This window comes from Lepeophtheirus salmonis, chromosome 8 (assembly GCF_016086655.4).
Source record: "Lepeophtheirus salmonis chromosome 8, UVic_Lsal_1.4, whole genome shotgun sequence".
NCBI classification, from domain to species: domain Eukaryota; kingdom Metazoa; phylum Arthropoda; class Copepoda; order Siphonostomatoida; family Caligidae; genus Lepeophtheirus; species Lepeophtheirus salmonis.
In genome coordinates this window covers 2,516,704-2,536,780 of record NC_052138.2, presented here as the reverse complement: position 1 = coordinate 2,536,780, position 20,077 = coordinate 2,516,704, and the positions used below count along the sequence as shown (strand labels likewise).

The following is a 20,077-nucleotide window of genomic DNA, read 5'->3' as shown; positions in this document are numbered from 1 at the left end:
GGCTAATTTTTTCGTTGATGATGGTAATTGCCACATGTTTATAAATGGAAATCACTATCACACCATGTTAATTGAATCATGTTTTCGGCCCCAATTGTAAGGTATGGACTTGGCAAACATGTGATTTCAGTACAACTTTAGAAGAGCTCAGAGAAAATATCAAAAGCTCAATTCCTGCGATATTGATCAATTTATTGGAAAAAGTAGTGGAAAGTTGAGTTCTGCGATTGGACTTTTGTAAATGTCCTCGTGGTGGTCACGTTAGAGAAAATGATTTTTATAAGTAAATATATATATTTATAATTTGTACTGAAAAAAAATTGTCAGAATCTTTATCTTTTTGTGTTTTATTTATTTAAAAAAAGTTGAGGCTCTCTTAATGAAAAACCTTTCATAATGCCCGTTCTACGGGTTTTGATGGTATTGTGACAATTTTGCTAAAAAATACTACTTTAAGTGAGAATGAGATGTGGGCCGCATTTAAACATTCAACAGGCCACAATGTGGCCTGCAAACCACGGGTTGGACATCCTTACTCTGTATAGACCGTTTACAGTGTCAAAGATTTGAAATTAGGTCATTCTTTACTCAAAAGCATACGAAAAAAAAAATCGTACGGAGCGTTCCAGGGGTGGTATCAATGACCTCAAACAAAAAAGTGACTGTGTGGTTTTCTTCTTGGATGAAAAAAAGGGACAAATTTAAAACTAAATTACAATTGTAATTATTTTACATCGATTAACAACCCTTTAACGGATTTTACTCTATATATCTTGTTTTCAAATTTAACTTTTTTTTGCGACACCCGATTTCAAACGAACTTAAACATGGATTCAAAGGCTCCGAGAGATAACCAGTAGATATAGATTGAACTAAAATGAAGAGTTATTAATATGTCAAGTTGACAGATTAGACGGGTGCGGACTTAGGGGCTCTTTGATCGATGTTAATCCATGATCATGATGACTTGAAGAGAGATGAACGAAAGGTGTATCTGAATGTTTAAAGATTAAGCCTTCCCAAAAAAATCCCAGAGGATCTATTTATGGGTAGTGTCGAGTCAGTCCTTGTTCATTCTGTCAAGTCCAGTCTTAGAACTAGGGTGTTAATTCATGAAAATGATTAAATTAAATTTTATCACAGCTTCTCGGATACAAGAGCATCTTTTGGGAACTCAACTCTAGAAAAAATAATTTTTTTAAGATCATATCAAAGGTCCCAAAAAAGGTCAACTTCTTCTAAATTTTTATGCTAGCATGTGTACTAGTGTGTTTAATGTTTAGGGTGACCTGTGAAATCGCTCTTTTGTTATATTTTCATGAAAAAGTAACGTCTGTAATGTTTCAGTCATCAAATGGTGTTTTTTTTAATCTCTATAGCCATTTGAATATGACTTTTTTGTAACGAAATTATCTATTTGTAAAGGGATTCAGAAGTTTCAATTTTAAAGTTATGATGTTGAATTTCAAAAGTTTCATGAATCTTCCTTCTCACAAGTGATAATTAAGGATATAATCTATATTTTTCATTTTGAAGTAAACAAAATTTAGCCTAATCTGAAATACCATTTAAACAGTAATGACTATATATTGGATTACCTTTAGGGATTAGTTTATAATATTTTGCCCTGAAGGCCTGCGGGCTGGCACGAAACCCTACACTTGTTATCCGGCTTAGCCCTAAGCCCCATATTTTCAAGTCGATCCACCTCTAATCTTAACTCAGCTTACAAATTCGAATACAAAGCTCCTATAAGTATAATTGACTTAAATATATTTATGAAATATTGGGCTGTTTGTATAAATCAACTATAACATTACCAGCTGCAAACATGAAAAAATACACACATGGGGAAAAAAAAGCCGCCCATTCTTTAATTATACATTTAACCAAAATCTTTATTAATCTTTTTCTGATACATCACCAATGTCAAATTGATTTATTCTATTCGTCCACCATTAGCCTCACAGATGGCGGCAAGCCTCTTGCAAAAAGAGTTCCAAGTATTACGAATGATGTTTGGTGTCCACGGCATCTCACTCCTTGACGATGGAGGCCTTCATGGCTTCAACATTCGGGTGACAGATCCAGCAAGTCCTCCTCTCGATGTGTGGCCGGAAAGAAAAGTCAAAAGGAATTGACATCCGAACTGTTTGACAGGCACATTCCCTTTTCCCAGTTGCTAGCTAAGAAGATCTGAGTGGGGCTTCATCTTGCTGAAAGACAACATTCTCATCGAGGAAATTTGCTTGGACCCAGGGGAGCTGGGTCACCTTAAAAACATCGACGTACATGGCTACCTTAAGACTGTGCCCCTATGGGAATCTGATCAAGGACGTGTTTAGGGGATCCACATTAATGATGGGGTTTTTCCCGGAGCCCTCTTTCCTCTCTATAGTCTCGAGGTGGTCTAGCCTCTTATTTACATAGTATTCACCCTGGCTTACCTCGGTTGGAGTGTGATCCGCACGAAGAAGGGTTGATGCCCTAAGCCTTTAATCTTGCTGCAATTACATTTTTAGTCTGATAAAAAAAAATTAAAAACACGGAGTGCTTTATATGCATAGGCTACTTATAAAAATACAGACACTTCTAATTTCCACTCACAGAACCTCTCAAATCAATATAATAAAAATTTCAAGTTTCAATCAGGGATATTGGGATTTTTCACTTTACTTGATTTTTGTAGAAGATTGCTCACATGTTGATGTACATCATATCGTCATCCTAATTCAATCAGAGTTTGGAGAAAATGGATATTTTCACAACATTAATATATATGTAGGTATATTTTGACTACGTATGATAAGTATATTAACTTATTTTTAAATACATAATATACATATGTAAAAGAATACCATCCATTTTATGTGAGCGTGCGATGGTTGTATTTATTTGTTTCTAGATAATATCCGTCGTCCGTGGTTTTATTTTTTATACTGGAATGCGTCTGTTTCTTCAATCCAAGAGGGAGAGGGGGAGGGGGAGAGAGAGGAATAACAAAAATAAAAATAAGTCTAAAAACCACTCGTTTGATTTTTCAACAGTCTCGAAAGAAGTCTGAAGAATGGTGCTGGATTAAACTATAGTTTTATTGTTTTTTTATTTGTTTTTTTTTAACAAAAATTTTATTATTATTTAAGAGTGAATATATTACAAACTTATTGTCATGAGTTTCTTCAAGCTATTGATATTCCTAGTCATTGTGAACTTAGTGGACAGTGAAGGAAATGTGACAGAGACCTCTCAAACTCTTGCAGATCCAGGATTTCATCCTCATCCTCTTGCAGACGGCCATGGGGGCAATCATACTTCCACTGGTGGTCAAGACCATCAGAATCATCATAAATCTGTACATCTCGTATCCTGGAGATGGGAAGAATATGGAGTCATCATCATCTTTGTGATCATGATCATCCTGGGATCTCTTTTCAAGATCCTCTTTGAACAAACTTTTTTCCATCGTCTTCATATTCCAGAGTCTTGCCTTCTCATACTTACGGGTATAATCCTGGGATTTATCGGGAATTATGTTATTCCGAATGCCTTCCCTGACTTCACCATCGATCTCTTCTTCAAAGTACTCCTTCCACCCATCATCCTCGACTCTGCCTATTCTCTCTACGATAGAGACTTTTTTTCAAATATTGGATCCATCATTCTTTTCGCTATCGTGGGCACGATTTTGAATGCTTTTCTTATTGGTCTCATCCTTGCTGGGACCAGTCTAGCAGGGGCTTTCAATAGAAACATCGAACTCGTGGATTGCTTAGTATTTTCTTCTCTCATCTCTGCCGTAGATCCTGTGGCTGTTCTAGCTATATTTGAAGAAATAGGAGTTAATTTGGAACTCTACTTTATTGTCTTTGGAGAGTCCCTCCTTAATGACGGAGTCACCGTTGTCCTGTACAATACACTCATCATTCTCTCTGGTCCCGGGGAAACGGAAGGGATACAGTATCTTATGGCCATTTTAAGTTTCTTTACCGTTGTACTTGGTGGTTTTGCTGTTGGATGGATAGTTGGATGGATCACAGCCCTGTCTCTTAAATTCAGAAAGGAAGCAACATCTGTTGAGCCCATCATCGTCATTACTTTTGCATATCTGGCATACATCATTGCTGAGACTCTTCATTGGTCGGGGATACTTTCACTCATTGCTTGTGGTATTTGTCAAAAGCGCTATGCCTTCGTCAATATATCCAAAAAGTCATACTCCACAGTCAAATATGGAATTAAAACCCTCAGCGCTGCCTCTGATTCCATTATTTTCTTATTTTTGGGCCAAGTCGTCGCCGTTGCCACGAAAACAAATTCAACACAACTGTCATGGGACTTTGATGTGGGATTTATCCTGGAAACTCTTTTGCTCTGCCTCATTGTTCGCTACATATCCGTCTATGGTCTGAGCTATCTTGTTAACAAGACCCGTGTCAAAAAGATATCCTTGAAGGAACAGTTTATTGTGGCATATGGGGGTCTGAGGGGTGCGGTTGGATTTTCTCTAGCTATTCTCATTCCAAATAGCAATCCACATCGCCTCATGTTTATAACCACAACGATTATGGTCATTTTCTTCACTGTGTTCCTTCAGGGTGGAACAATTAAGCTCCTTGTGAATAAACTTGGAATTGCCAAGCATATTGATCAAGAAGCTCTCATATCCACCGAGTTGAATCTGCAAATGATTGAGCATACGATGGCTGGGATCAATAGTATTACATATCAGGTCTCTCAGTCGAATATTATCGAAACTCTGAGTCGTTTTGATGAGCGATACATTAAACGTTTCCTCGTTCGAGACATGGCTTTCCATCTTCTAAGAGCAAAATTTGAGAAAATTGCTTTAGACGAGCATTTTGCACGTCTCTATGGTCCTAATGTTCTTTATAAGAACTGTGACAACTATGTTGTGGAGAGTGAGTCCGACATGAGTACTCTAATGGAAGAAGATAATGAAAACGACGGAGCAGAGAAGGTTACTTATCAAGAACTTGATATTAAAAGACAACCCACTCAGGATCGTCGGGCCTTTACTGAGCCAACGACTCCCACTGCTCTTAGTCCGGAGAACAAAGCTGCTGATCACCACAATTTGCTCAAAGGGATCCGTGCAAATAACTTTCAACATTATCGCATGTTCAACGATGAACATCAAACGGATCTTCACTGTGTTGCAGCCCAACTCCGCCGTCAATCCCTTACTGCCAGACGTATATCTGAGTGTCTGGAGCATCCCTCTACCCCTCTCAAATTTGTGCTCACAGACTTGAGCCTCGAAGAGGATGAGGATGAAGACTCCAGTGGGGATAAACGTAAAGCTTCCTTTACTGGGAGTGCAGAAGAGGACGCAGTAGAGATAGGTAGAAATAGGGTGCGTCGGCATTCTACAGTGGCCATCAAGGAGCAACAGCGATCCAATAAGCGACGCTACTCCCTAGCACCTCTCACCATCAACAACCCACGACTAAGACATTTATCACATCCTTCCTCTCCATATGTACTCCCAAGGAGGAGGTCCACTCTAGATACTGAAGCAATTAAGAACATTTTTAGGGAAAATAATTTTGGTAATAAATCACCAAAGTAGTGGCAAGGCTCTAGAATAAAATATTTAGAACTCTGAGCCATATTGTAACAGTGTTTCATCTTCTCCTCATTTTTGTATGTATACAAATATATTTTTGTTATTTCAATTTTTGTCCTTCCTCTCTAATTATTTACTTTGATTTTGCATCCCCCATGTTTTTGAATAATATTATTTATTTAAGTCTGTATATGAAGAATAAAACTTTTTTGGGTAATTAAAGTATATCTGTCCTTTCAATCTTATTAATTATGTATTATACATATATACTGAGTAGTGGTCCATTAGAATCCAAACACTTTGAATTTTAAACTTCAACATAATATAATTTTTTCTAACTTTTCATTTTCAACAAAATTAATTCTATAAATAGATGTGGGTCTGAGCTCTCTTAATAGCCGCCCATAGCGACAATGATGTTGTCCCAGTGCTGGCTGGCCGTATCTTTGACTGTAGGAGAGACTGCAGGCCTTCACCTCGACATGAATCCAAAAGGTGTAGTCGAGGAGGTTAGCATCAGGACTGTTAAGGGGGCCAAAAGTATCAAAAAAGAGTTCAAAAGATTCTTGCAACGGATGAGATGGGTTTCCTTCCCTAATGGTATCAAAAGTAGCCCCTATACACACTTTTTTATAGCTCTCTGCTCAGTCTTGTATGAAACCTTTAACTCCCCCGGATCCAGTGTGGCTTTTGACAGATCCCTTCTTCCTTTCGGACTTGCTGGAAGCGTAGACGGTGGTCCTGGAGATCCCAGCTACTTGGAGTGCGTGAGTAGAAATTTGTCAATTACGTTCAATTGTCATTTTCTCGATTATTGAATTAGTAGAGGTGTTCAGATTTCAATGGACCACCCGGTACATATAGTGTCTGCCATATGCTTTAGAACACTTTAAATCACCAATAACTTGCTTAAACTTTCATATTAAAAATTAAACTACAGCATACTCTTAATCTTAATCAGTATCATCAATTACACTGCTCCCCTCTAGCTGCCCTAACATCCTCAAGTATCTACATCTGAATAGAAATCAGCTGTTTTTCCATCGTGATTTTGACCTGTCTTCCATGCTTCGAGGTATTTTAGCCTACTTTGAAGACTTTTATGGCATCATCAAAGCCATATTGGATCATTTTCTACGTGTCAAAGATAGATAATAAAGTCGATTCGTTTTTGTTTTTCATGAATTTACAACTAACTCCCTTTAGTGTGTGTCACTGCGAATTGTGCACAAATTTTTCCTAGCACAACTTCGTTCAGATTCTCTAAAATACAATTAGATATACAAGGAGACAGTATATAAACAATTAAATCTCAAAGTGACCACACTTGGACTCCACCATGGCCTCCATTTTAGCCCTGAAGAACTTGCAGGTCTTGGACAAGTATACATTCGACATGTCAGCCCACTCCTTCTCCACGGCCGACAGCCTTTTGTACATCCACGGGGGGTTACACTGGGCTGTGTTTCTATGGCACCCCAGAGAGTAGCAGTCTGGTGAGGCGAAGGCCACGTTCATCAGAAATTCAACTAGTTGTCTTTGACTACTTTTGAGTTTTTGGGAATGGGATTCCTCTCAAAGCCCTTATTTGTCGTCTGTCAGCTTAAATATCTTAGTAGTGAGATCATTGGAGTAGATTATTATGCAGGAGATATCTTTAGAACTTATTCCCGTGTGTAGAAGACCTGAGAGTCGATTTATTTTGGCCTTGCTCTGATGAAGAAAGTTGTTATACATGACTTGTTTGTTTTGATTGCTCTACCAGATGATATATCATGGGAAAACCGGTAAATTATTGAGTAAGTCAATTAACCATTTCCAAAGATTCATTCACGCTTCGCTCGAGACCACTGTAGAATATTTTGTTTTTTAACCAAAACAAACTAAGAGTAGAATCAAAGCCCGGGAAGGTCAAAATAGTTTATATAGTAATACTTAAAAACCATAGCTACCCGTAACCATATGGTAGATCCTGTACATAGAGACATATAGTAAGTCAAGAACACCATGGTATAAGGTAAACAGAGCTTTAAACTTGTTCAAATGTAAGGTACATATGTACTTTTTATTGTAAAAAAAAATTATTCTTTTATTGGTCCAATAAAGATTATTTATTTATTCTCATTTAGATGAGAATGTGTTATTACATCATTAGAACCTTATTTCTGCGTCTTACGTATTTCATTATTTTTATTATTGCTTTTATTATTCTCTCTTCCTGAAACCATCATAAAAAAGTTAAATACTTGGGAGTTGGATAAGTCTTTAACCACCTTTACATATGACGACGATTTAAGAGGTTTTGTTAAGCTCCAATCAATTTTTTTCATTTATATTAGCTGAAGCTAGATATTTTAGCTAACAAAAAAGTGGTTTGACATTTTATATGTGAATCTGTAAATATATAAAAACAGAGTTTATGTTCTTTATGGATGCCCCCACCGTTGAACCTAGGAGGCTAAAATTTTGCATGGGTTTCTCTTATGAGCCTAGTCAGGGTAAGGCTGGGGTGCCGATTTATTGAGGGTCATAAAGGAGAGACTTGTTCTTAACCCAAAACACAAAAGTTGTTTTTTGAAGCTCAAGGAGACTAGATAGGGGTTGAGTTATAAATCAAAAAGTGACTCGCGTCTCAAAGAACAACAATATGAATATGGAGGTTTTATAAATTCATTCATAATCAAAAAAGTTATGGGCAAAAAAAGAAATCGGTGAAAATTGCAGTTTCGTTATTCCTTAGGCTGAGCAACCCCGGGTAATCTTTTACAAGTTATTAATAAAAATTGAAGCAAAAAGGTTAGAGATTGCTACATTGGTTTGTGTCGGCCATTGCAATTCTGATATGGCTAAGGGGTTGAAGGTCAACCACCGTAAAGTATACAAGATCAGAAAGCTTGTGGAGGATGGAAAAGCCTCCAGGATCCGCAGGGAAGTGGTAAGAAATAAATTTGACATCAGAGGCTGCTATACAAATATTTGAGGGAAATCCAACCATGAGCATGTGTAAGAAGATGTTAGTGAGCAAGGCAATAGTCTCTACAGCTGTTTAATTGTACATATTTTCTACTTAAAAATGCAAATAAAATAAAGGTCGGAAATGCAACAAAAAATTGTAAATTGAAGCCAGAAACGCAAATCAATCATATTTATATAATTTGGACATCATTACTCATAATCTTCATCATGTAAAATATTTTCCAGATTTTTTTGTACAACCTCTTTCTGTGTGCTTTTGTTCACAGTTATTTGTAGCACAATCAAAGTACTCAAATACGGTATCGATATATATATATATATATACCTTTATAACAGTCTGATCAAATCATAAGGTATTACAAATAAAATAGAATAGAAGATATAAATCGATGTGTATTGTATGTCGAAAATATAAAAATTAAAACCTGTCAAAAAGTTGTTTTCAATGACAGAAATAAGGGAACCATCATCTACAAGGTGGGGCCAAAAAAATAACAACATTTATGTACACAATATCTACTTGTATATGTATAATATTCTGAATAGCAGCTTTTCTTTGATCTTCATATATCTCTTCTGTCTATATTATCTTTTTAGATAGAAAAGGAGGATCGATAAGATATGACTATGATCTAAATAATGCATTATCATGGGTCAAAAGGTGACGACAACATATATTTATGATCTATGTTACATATCACGACGTTACCTTTATTGTACCCCGAATCTTTTCTCCAACAATAATCACAAAGAAGCACGATATCCTTTGGTACAACCAACCAAGAAATCCAGAGTTTCAATATCTGTTTTTCAAGAGCAAACTCAGACGTAGCTACTCTCGGATCAGTCTAAAAAAGCTAAAAAGACAGCGGTCTTATCACTCTGGGCCAAATAAAATTTGTCAGTCCAATTACCAGCCCTTATCAATCTTTTATGCAACAGCTGAAAGTATCTACCTACGTCATCTTAGTCGCTTAAGTGACATCATAATTCATTACCTCTTTCAAAGAGACAAGAGGTGTGGGAATAGGGTTACCAACCGTCTCTTGAACAACAGAATCGTCCCTATATATAGAAAAAGAAAAGCACCTGTCCTGTATAGAGCTGAAACTGCACGCACATCGTCCCGGGATGAGTTAAACCCCACTGGAAAATGAATAGCAATGCCCAATATGTGAAATTTACTCTCTACATCCTCTAGTTCAGGGGTCTACAACCTATGCCACGTGTGTCACTGCTGGCACACTCAATTTAGAATATATTCCCGTAGTTTGCTTGTGGTTTTTATTGTTGATAGTGGCACACTCATTGATTAGAAATGTTGAATTTGGCACTCCATGTCTCAGAGATTGCCTATCCCTGCTCCAGTTAATGCTCTCATTAGAAGTGATCCCATTAAGATCCCACTCTGAATTTTGGATATGTTTGAAAAAATATACTGAGACATGTTCTACCAATATTAAAACAAAATCGGGTTTGCTACTTAATAGAGGTGTCATTTTGAAGGCAATACCTGAGCCCCAAACTTTTATTTTTGATTAAAATAAGATTATGACATAATATAAATTATAATTTGTGTTCTTGTGCATCTTTGGACGTAATTTGTGCTTCTATGAGCGGAATTATGACCCTCTGAACAACAATGGGCCCAACTTTGAGCTGCTATAGAACGGCCCAGGTGAGTAAAAGAACCCTAATATTTCACACACTCGCTTATAGAAAAGCCAGTTCACCATCAATAATTGAAATTGGTGATGATCATTCCGTAAATGAGACTAAACTACATTAATTGCCTCTAGTCGAATAAATGACTATCTATATTTTTTAAATATATGTTTTAGTACTAATAATAATAATTTATTAGCCTATAATTATTTATAAATTTATGGATGTCAATAGGTTTATACAGTATCTTATTTATTTTTCCCATTTTAAAATTGAAATATAATTTATTCACGCTTTCAGAACATTAGTGATGGGCATGGGAGATTACTGCATTCAATAATTAATCATCATATACATATTCTCAAGCTAAATAAGATTCGTGGGTATGCACCAAATGTTTGCTTTCACGTATTCACAAATGATATATTGGAATGGTTGTATAACATTTATAAATAGATTTTATTAGTGTGGATATATGGTTTGATTTAGGAGATGAATAAAAGGCATGATCATTAATAGATTGAAAAATCTAATTAATTTTTCTCAAAACTGATCTTTTTTACAGTGTCTATTCTAATACTATATAATTGTGGGAGCTTTTAATAGTTTTTTGTCTCGTCTGCAGTCGCGACGTTCAAAGAGTATATTTTTCTACTTGCTCAGTGGCATTACTATTTCTAGTGTTCAAACTCTATCACGGCTCACTTTTTGAAAAAAAAAAAAAAAAGATGGAGTCTCTTTTCCTTTCAGCTGTTTTCTTTCATTTTCATAATTTGACTCTCGTATGATTTAAAGCAACTGACTCTTCGTATTCTGATTTTGATTTTGTTTAGAAATCCTTTTATTCAAATTATCACCTCATGATTATAACTATTATCTACAGGGTGACCCATAAGTCTTAGTACAACTTCAACAGCCAAGAAAGTAAACAAATATTTACTTCTCAAAACGTCTTTTTATAGCAGGGCGTAAAACCCTGCGGTAGAAAGTACACGAATCTCCCTTTCTAGAATGGTTCATATGGATTATTCCATGAGGTTGAGATCTGAGAAAGAAGAGGGGCACGTACCCTATGGAGTATGTGAAGGTGATCTGTCCAAGCAGTAGGCCCTTCCCAGTACTGTTCCTGAATGCAGGGAAGTACTTGAGACTGTAACCTGTGTATAAAGAGACGTTAATTCACCACACAACTCCGTAAATGAAGATCAAGAGTATCTTCATCTTGCAGTAGGTGACGCCCAAACAAACCATTATGAAGGTTGGCACGTTAAAAGGAATGTCATCGATGCTCCGATCCAGCATCCGGTCGTACTGGCTGTTGTAAGCCAGCACATGGTGAATATTTATTTGTCCGTCCAAATCATTGAAACGTTCGTACAATGATTGATGAATTTGAAAAGAACATATCTTCAGGGTACCCTGTTGGCCATAATGGCTTCAATGAGAAGCTGACGCGCTTCGGTTTCGTGATATCGTCATTAGAGACTTAAAAACACATTTTAGAAAAAAGTTTCCTATGCAACAGACAAAGATGGGACGCATAATCATATGCACTTACAGAATTATAAAATAGAAATATCTCCAGGAGCAATATTAAGTTGAAGTTGCTGTCCAGGATGGGTCACTCTGTAAATAATAATTAACAGTCGGTAATAAGAAAAGTACAGAAGACTGACTACTATATGTTTTTTTTCAAATTTTTAATTTCCCTTTTGACAGTCGAGGTTAAGAGGAGATAAAAAGCTAGTTGTATATTGTCAACGAATTGCTGGAACGTGTTGCATGTAAAGATCTATTCAGTTCCTTTTTAAAGAAGTACATGGTTATTTTCTGGTTCCTTCAAATAAAAATGGGATTGGAATATTTTATAGGTATACTAATTTGATATTTTAATAAGAAATTAAGTATATTTTCACAAATTATATTTTATTACTTGCTTTTCTTCTAATTTCTGCATTCATCAACCATACAAAATATCAACGATGAATATTTCTATATTATTAAATGTGCGCTTCCTCCTCCAAAAACATTTTCTGATCGTTTGCAAAATAATGTATTCATTTTTTACATTGAGTGATGTTAAGGATATCATTTTTTATTAATTTATAACATGATTGCACAAAAATTGGTAATTATTTTTTTGGGAATAAAATTTGAAAAATATATTTTTAGCAAAAAAATTTTAAATATGAATTTTTTGGAAAAAAATTTCTAAAATCAAATTCCAATTATTAAATTTTTTGGAAAAAAAATTCAAAAATCCATAGCCATTTACGTAAAAATTAAATTATTTAGGGAAAGATAATAAAATTATTTCAAAAGTTCACAACTACTGACAAAAAATTAAATTTTTTGAAAAAATTTCGAAAATTTAATTCGATAATTATTTTAAATTTTATGCAAAAAATATCAAAAACCCCACAGCTGTTCATAAAAAAATATATTTTTGGGGAAAAAATTTTATACATTTAATTCTTTGAAAAAAAATTAATCTAGTAAAAAGGAAATATTCCTTAATTGGGGGAGAGGCTCCAGCCCTCCAGCCCACCCCCTGCAGAGTGTATTAGTTGTACGAGGAGATTGTAAGTTGCAATTTGTACGTCTTATAACATATTATTTAATTATCCTCCAATAACATCCGTGTTTTGAGTAATGACAAATCATTATTTAAGATGGATAGAATCATTTTATTTTCATTTATTGATGCTGGATGTACTCCATTATAAACGATGGCATTAGAGTGGTTTTATTTCTTAACTTTTTTCGATTATGGGTAATTCATAAAAGTTGTCATATTGTATGAAAATGACCTATGGAAAAATTTCATTGTCCTGCAAGGTGATCTGTAGATTGCACATCTCGATCAAATTATGAGAAATTGACATAAACTCTTTACTTAGTCAATATATATACCAAGAGAGAATTTATGCAATCTTTATTGACGAAGTAAAGTACCTTTGAATCCTCTCAAACTTTGAACTAGACGTCCTATCTAAAGATGACCCTGTGGGAAATGAAATTTTGAATAGTTAATTCACGTATAAAATCTCAACTTTTCCGAATTAGCCGTAATCGAAATTCGAAAAAAGCGGAATAACAAACCGGCCTAATGTACATACTTATTTAGGATTGAAAAACCATTTGACTAAGACAAGATAAGAAAAGATTTGGACTCGGATTCGAAGTACCCAGTTATGGTATCAGTAAAATTGTATTATCCGAAAAGATCTGAAACCCAAGACGGCTTTGGTTAGTCAAACTTTTACGGATCATAAGAAGGATCCGAGGGATTTTTCGGATCTTAAAAACTTATTTTTTAATACTTAATCCTAGTTATAAAAAAGGAATATTATCTATATTGAACGCATTATCGCTATTTATCTTGATTTGTGCTTGGAGCCGCATCTAAATAAACAGTTCCTTTGCGTGGTTATTCCACACGATCGTACCTCACTAATACCAATATTTACAGAGTATTTTGTTTGGCAGTGGAGGTTTATTCTTCCTCTTTTTCTTGTCCATAAGCATAAGTAATTGGGAAAAATTTTAAAGGCTTATAACGAACGAACTAGATTGTGGGTAGAACAATAGTTTTTTTATTATTTGAAAGCTACATTGAATGAGATTCAATTATTCATAATAATACCCACCTCTCTTTTTAACCTTGGCCATACACCAGAAGCTTTGGCGGGTACGGGCGACCTAGTGCGGATTAAATATTTTCCCAATTTATCTGACCCGAGAGAGTACATTGTTTCAGCATCAGTAATCAGTGAAACTGTAACCTTAGACTGGATTCAATTTTATTTATGTCCAAAATTTTATTTGAAATGCTCATAAAATTCGAAACTGGTATGCTTCAAATTTTGGATTCGGATCTGGTTCCAAATTTTTTTTTAAGTACTTGAAACTTTCTTTAAATATTTACGTCTAAAGATAGGAACTATCCTGGATACGAGCAGATGTGAATCTGCACTATCTTTTACGACGACTTGCACTTGGGATTGTAGATATTTTTTGTGGCCCACTGGGGCCACCACTAGCACATTTTTTGGGTGGATGTTGTGTATTTTTTTTAAATTTCCGTACTCACATCACATTTTATCTGCCTCTAATATGAAATGACTTATTTAAATAAAAAAAATACATTTTTTTTTCTTAAAAAAATTAACATTTTAGGCCTTTCTAAATAAATTGTCCCCATATCTAATTTAAAGTAATGTTTTTATATTTGTTTCCAGTCTTCACAAAAATATTTATTTTTATTTTTACTGATAACACCCTTGCAAATAATATGTGTCTGGTCATAAAAGACGCAAAGTAATCTTGGGATTTGTTGTGGAGTTGTAATTGTAAGTCCTTGTTGGGCTCAGAGGGTAATTGAGGATCGACAACGGAGTAATTCTTGCCTATGTCCTTTTTATTTCCTTCTCTCACTCCTCCCTCGTCACAGAAGATTGTAGCTGATATAATGAAATATCATGACAGCTAAGCAGCTCTCAAATCGTGAGGGTAGCCATGTTGATTTTCGGTTTCTTTTTCTTTTTTGAACAGGCCCAGAATCCTCCTGAGTAGCATCACGGGTTACAAATGTAATTCAAGTGAAGTTTGTACCTTTAAATAATTATAAATATGAGCATTAATCATGAATTACCCAAGAAAAGGGTATGAAAAACAGGAAATATTTTATCTACTTGTTGTACAAGAGTCGTCATCTTCTTTTCTATTACTTACTCCATTGAATGTACCATGAAGGGATGTCTTAATAAATTATTTTAAAGATCTGTTTCACTATTAAATTATATCAAACCCTCTAGAACAGAGGATCTGGAGGCCATCAAGAGGAAACCCTCTGCCACCTCCCATGTGATTGTGGATACCGTGGGCTGACATACCTGAGGAATTTGTCAAAAAGACCTACAAGGTCTTAAGGCCTAGGATTGAGGCCAGGGGTGGTGACTGTAAGATTTAATTTTCTTTCTACTTGTACTTTGGGGAGAATTTTGATAAAGTTGAACAACGGAAAATTAGTACATGATTCGCAGGGACACACTCTTCAATGAATAAAGAGGGGGGATGTTTGTAAAGAAAAAACTAGGCATAGCCATTAGAAAAGGAAAAAAATTTGATGCGTGTGCACTTTCTTCTTTTTTGTTCCTTATTTAATATCCAGTGTAAATCTTTAGACCAAGTATCGAAACGAGGACGAAAACAATAAACAGGTCTTGGTCAGAATTTACTTTTTTTGTCCGCCAGAGGCAGTATTTTGTTATTACGTCTACTTTCTAGAAAATGACAACTCTAGTTATTATATATTCGACTAATTCTAGAATTAATAAATAACTATTTGCTAAGTTTAGTTATTTTAGTGATAAATTATGTGAGATGATAAGATGAATGTATCGGAGATCAAGCATATAAATTATACTTAAAATTGCTTTCCTTCTTCTCAACTTGTTTGATGTAAGGCTTTTATTTGCTCTTTAGTTTTATATTCATTTATGGGAAGATACTCACTTCACAAATGTATCGTCATCGGAGTGGATCTTCTCAACTCTTAAATTATACGGTCACATGTATAGCAAGTTCCTGGTATAAAAGCATATTTAAAGTCAATTTTTCCTAGACAAATTCTTTATATGTAGCCTGTAAAAAGATCTTCGTGTATAATCACTTACCAAATTCCACGGGAAAACTTGGTACCTAACGCGAAGATCCAAATGATATATTGGCAGACAATGGGAGTGAGGGGATCACTTCAAGGAAACACGGAAATGAAAATTCATTTATCTAAAGAGATACGAAGGAATTGGGGCCGTAATAATATTAAGGATATTTCGAACTCCATTGAAACTACTCATCCTGCAATAGTGAGCCTGAAACGGCGCCTTCAGTTCTCTTGATTCATCTCAGTAGGTATACAATTGTAATCTTCAAAGACAGTACTGGAAAATGTGTCAATAATTTGAGCAAAAATTATGCCTTAAGGCAAATTGATGTACGACTTTATCTCCTCTAGAGACTCTCTTTATCTCCTTGCTCGAACCTCTAAATACCCCTTCTAAATATGGATTGGATTCCCGTTGGATAGAAGAGCACGTGTTCCTGAAATTTGACAATCATTTTAAGAAACACAGACTCTAAAATGACAATCTGATTGATGGTTTTATATGGGGCCTTTGTTCCTTCCCTTCAAAATGAGTCTCCGTATCATCAAAAAGATCGTCTGCTCCTTTGAAGAACAGGTTTAAGATATTACAGACTAAAACATTGTCCAAAGACTCCAATACATTGTTTGTATTATTTGACATAATTAATTTATAATTTCAAAGTAAAATAATTAACTCAATATAACGTTAAAAAGGCTAGAATATGAATACAGATAAACATAAAAGACGTCTTCTCGTTGTCAATATAATGAATAAATGAGTTCATAGGAAAAGCGACATCTTGCGAAGACATATGGAAAATACTGTTCATTTTATTTCCTTGGGCTAACAGTCACGTTTTGCTACTTGGTTTAGAGCTTTAATGTCGTGGAGTGTTAGGATCTCACTCTAAAAGAAGAACTCACCTATCTGTAGTACTGCCCAAAGGAATATATCTAAATATACATTATAAATATATTTAGTATATTAAATACCTAAGGCTAATATTATTTAATCAAATCTTTTCTATTAATGCTGTTGTCCCAATTTTATTAGGGATTTATATTTGTTTATTGGTTACAAATCATTATCGATTAGTTATTATTGATCTCATTTATCGAAAAAGTTTCAAAATATCCAAATTTGGAAAAAAAAATATATGATTTATTTAATGCCTGTTATGATAACTAATGTATTCGCTTATTTTTACAGTTGCATCCCTTGTAAGTATATTCCATGATTATTTGCATATTGGGAAGTTGATTGTATCACTCAAGCTATCCTTTCTATAGAAGAAACATAAAAAAAGGCCCTAAATCAGTCGGTGGTTAATCAATTCTTAGCAGTTTACAGTTTAACAAGAGCTAACTCGAGTTACACCAATGAATTCTTTTGTCGGTTCGGCTTGAAGTGATTTATTCTACACCAATGTGGAAACCGTGGGTTGTGAGAAAAAAAAATGAAATTACTTTTCTAAAATAAAGGTCATACATAACAAGGTCAATGCATTTTTTCTTCTTTTTTCATTTAACAAATTTTACCACAAGACTGATCCAGACGGAACTTGGACCGAATTAGTTCAATCTTACTAAAAGTATAACTGTCTCAGACTGGTCAAAAGTTTCTAGACCACTGTCAACAATATTAATAAGCACGACTCAAATATACAATGGTCAAGTAAAGGGTTAACCTTATATTATTTTCTATTTTTCTAGAGTAAAATTTAAACGAGAGGTTTGTGAGGGCATTTATTTAACAAAATAATCTAAAAATAGTGCTGGCCACAACTTATATTCAATACGAAACCATTCAGCTCTAATAATTGCCTCAATACGAGGCCGAAATCTCTTGTAGACATTGAATATATTGTCAGACTCGAGCTTGGTCCACTCTTTCTTTGTGGAAGCCTCTAGAGACTGGATACCCCTGTGAAGAGTAGCACACACCAGACGCCTAGATAGAGTTGTCCAAGAGATTTGTGTTTGAAGAAGAAGGTGGCCAAAAGTTGAAGCTGATACATTCTCCAGATCTTCGTTTGGGATGTAGTTGTTGTTCTACTTATTCACAGTGGTATCAATAGTGAATATTTTTTCATCAAAAAAGAGCAAAACTTTACCCGAATTTTTGTTGGCATTGAGCAAATTTAGAATCTTCTTTGCTCTTAACCAGCTGTCTTAGCTTGTTCCCTTCACATGCTTTTGCAACCTCATCATTCCCGATTGAAATTAATCAAATGTATAGCATTGGATAAGATCAACCCTGACGTTGAACGAAATGATCAATGGCATTAATTCGAATCAAGACATTTTTTATTACAAAGGATATATTGTGGAGATTCTTCCAACTATTTTCCTATTTCAAAGATGTGTATCTATTCAATGAGTAGAGATGAGTATTATGCGAAGCAATAAGGAGACTTATAGTACTACTGAATTAAGATTAGTGTTGTGTCAGTCTGGTCCAGTCCAAGGACCGTTCCTTGGAATTTTTCGTAGAAATCTCGGAGATATATTAGTTAAATGAGATTTGAATTTAGGACATTGCACATATCTTGGAAAAATATTCATTTTTTCATTAGTAACAAGGCTAACTCGTGTTAGAGCAATCCATTTTTTTTCTTGTCGATTCGGCTTGAAGTTATTTATTCAAGATCGATCTGGAAACTGTGGACCGGGGGAAGAAGAATATAGTTAGCTGGCCCCACGACTGCATATTTATCGACTCTCAACCTCGACTTTCAAAAGGGAAAGAAAGCATTTGAAAATACATAAAGTAGCTAGCCTTCTATATTTTCCTTGTTGCCAACTGCTTACTACTATTTAAAGAATAGTCATTAATTACAATATACGTACATTGAATTGATAGTCTAATCATAACTGAGTTTGAAAAGACAGGAAATCTAAACAAACACTCTTGATTGATATAATAAAAATCCAAATCCTATGTAATACCTATTTTGAGCCAAAATGCAAAAGTCAAGTTTCGACAATGAATGATCACAACTAAGAGGAAATACAACGCATCTATGTTTATTTCAAAAAGTGAGCCGTGTCCAATGATAAAATCAAAAAATATGTACGGAAATTCAAGTAATCAAAAAAATGTTCATAGCAAGTTAACATTGTACATATAATTTTATTCCGAAAAAATAAAGGTATTAAAATAGTTCTTTTTCTGGACTAAATCAGATTCCAATGACCCAATGCACCAATTTAAAATGTTAGCATGACACCGGATCTGTTAACTTCAATTTAATAATGACCACACGCCGTTCATATTCGGATTTTGTATCTTTTCTTGTACAGTTTTGTAGGCTAAATCTGAAACAGCACACTTTTATAAGCATACAGAGTGCGATATGGAAATTTTCCGCGATTAAGAAGCGTAACCAAAATCTTAATCACTTTTTCTTAGACAAGTATAATGAAAAATGTTATTGAAATAACTTTTAGCAATCAATCTTGGCAAGAAGTATTCAATATGACAGCCTCCAGCCTCTATCTATTTTATCATTGGTCTTGAAGATGAAGGGATCCATTTTCTTCCCATCAGAGGCCACGACTCCCATGCACATGTTTTGGTTCAGATGTTTTGTTCTGAAGTTGCCCTGGACTTCCTCAGGTGATCCTGCTATAAATCGGTCGTTTCTGCGGTTCAAAACCTGGTCGACTATGAAGATCTTCTTGTCCAAGATATCTACTCAATCTTGGAGTCCTGACAAAGCTTTTAAGACCAAGTTCATCATGAACTTCTCTCTTGACGGTGATCTCGTCCACGTGGAACTTGTCAGCCAAGTGGTGCTATGATGATATTGGATCTTCCTTGATCGTGGCCTCAAGGGACTTGATAAATGTTTTCGCCTCGCTTCAAATCATTTCCTCCACTTCCTGCCTTCCTTTTGACTCCTTTTCCATTCTCCTTGGCTACCCTCATGTTCCGTACTGTCCTCACGTTCATGCCGACAACGTCTGAAATTCTTTTTTGATCAATATCTGCGTCGAGAATATCCGAAACCCTGTGATTTTTTAAATTCTTATTAACTCATTTTTCGTCCTATTTTGATCAAATCAAAACAAACTACACATCTTTCGGAATATTGCTTGAGATGTCATCTGAAACCTTCTTATGTAATAGAGCCACAATATATATTAAAATTAAAAAGAAAAATAATAATAGACTTACAGTTGGTAGGTATTTTCTA

General features: G+C 34.9%; 1 protein-coding gene across 1 annotated transcript; it reads left to right on the top strand.

Annotated features, from left to right (window-relative positions):
• The first annotated feature begins 3,019 nt into the window (after positions 1-3,019).
• On the top strand, positions 3,020-5,812 carry LOC121123039 (probable Na(+)/H(+) antiporter nhx-9). The gene has a single exon (XM_040718117.2). It carries the CDS (start codon positions 3,170-3,172, stop codon positions 5,588-5,590), a length of 2,421 nt encoding a protein of 806 aa, XP_040574051.1. The 5' UTR covers positions 3,020-3,169; the 3' UTR covers positions 5,591-5,812.
• Positions 5,813-20,077: the final 14,265 nt, after the last annotated feature.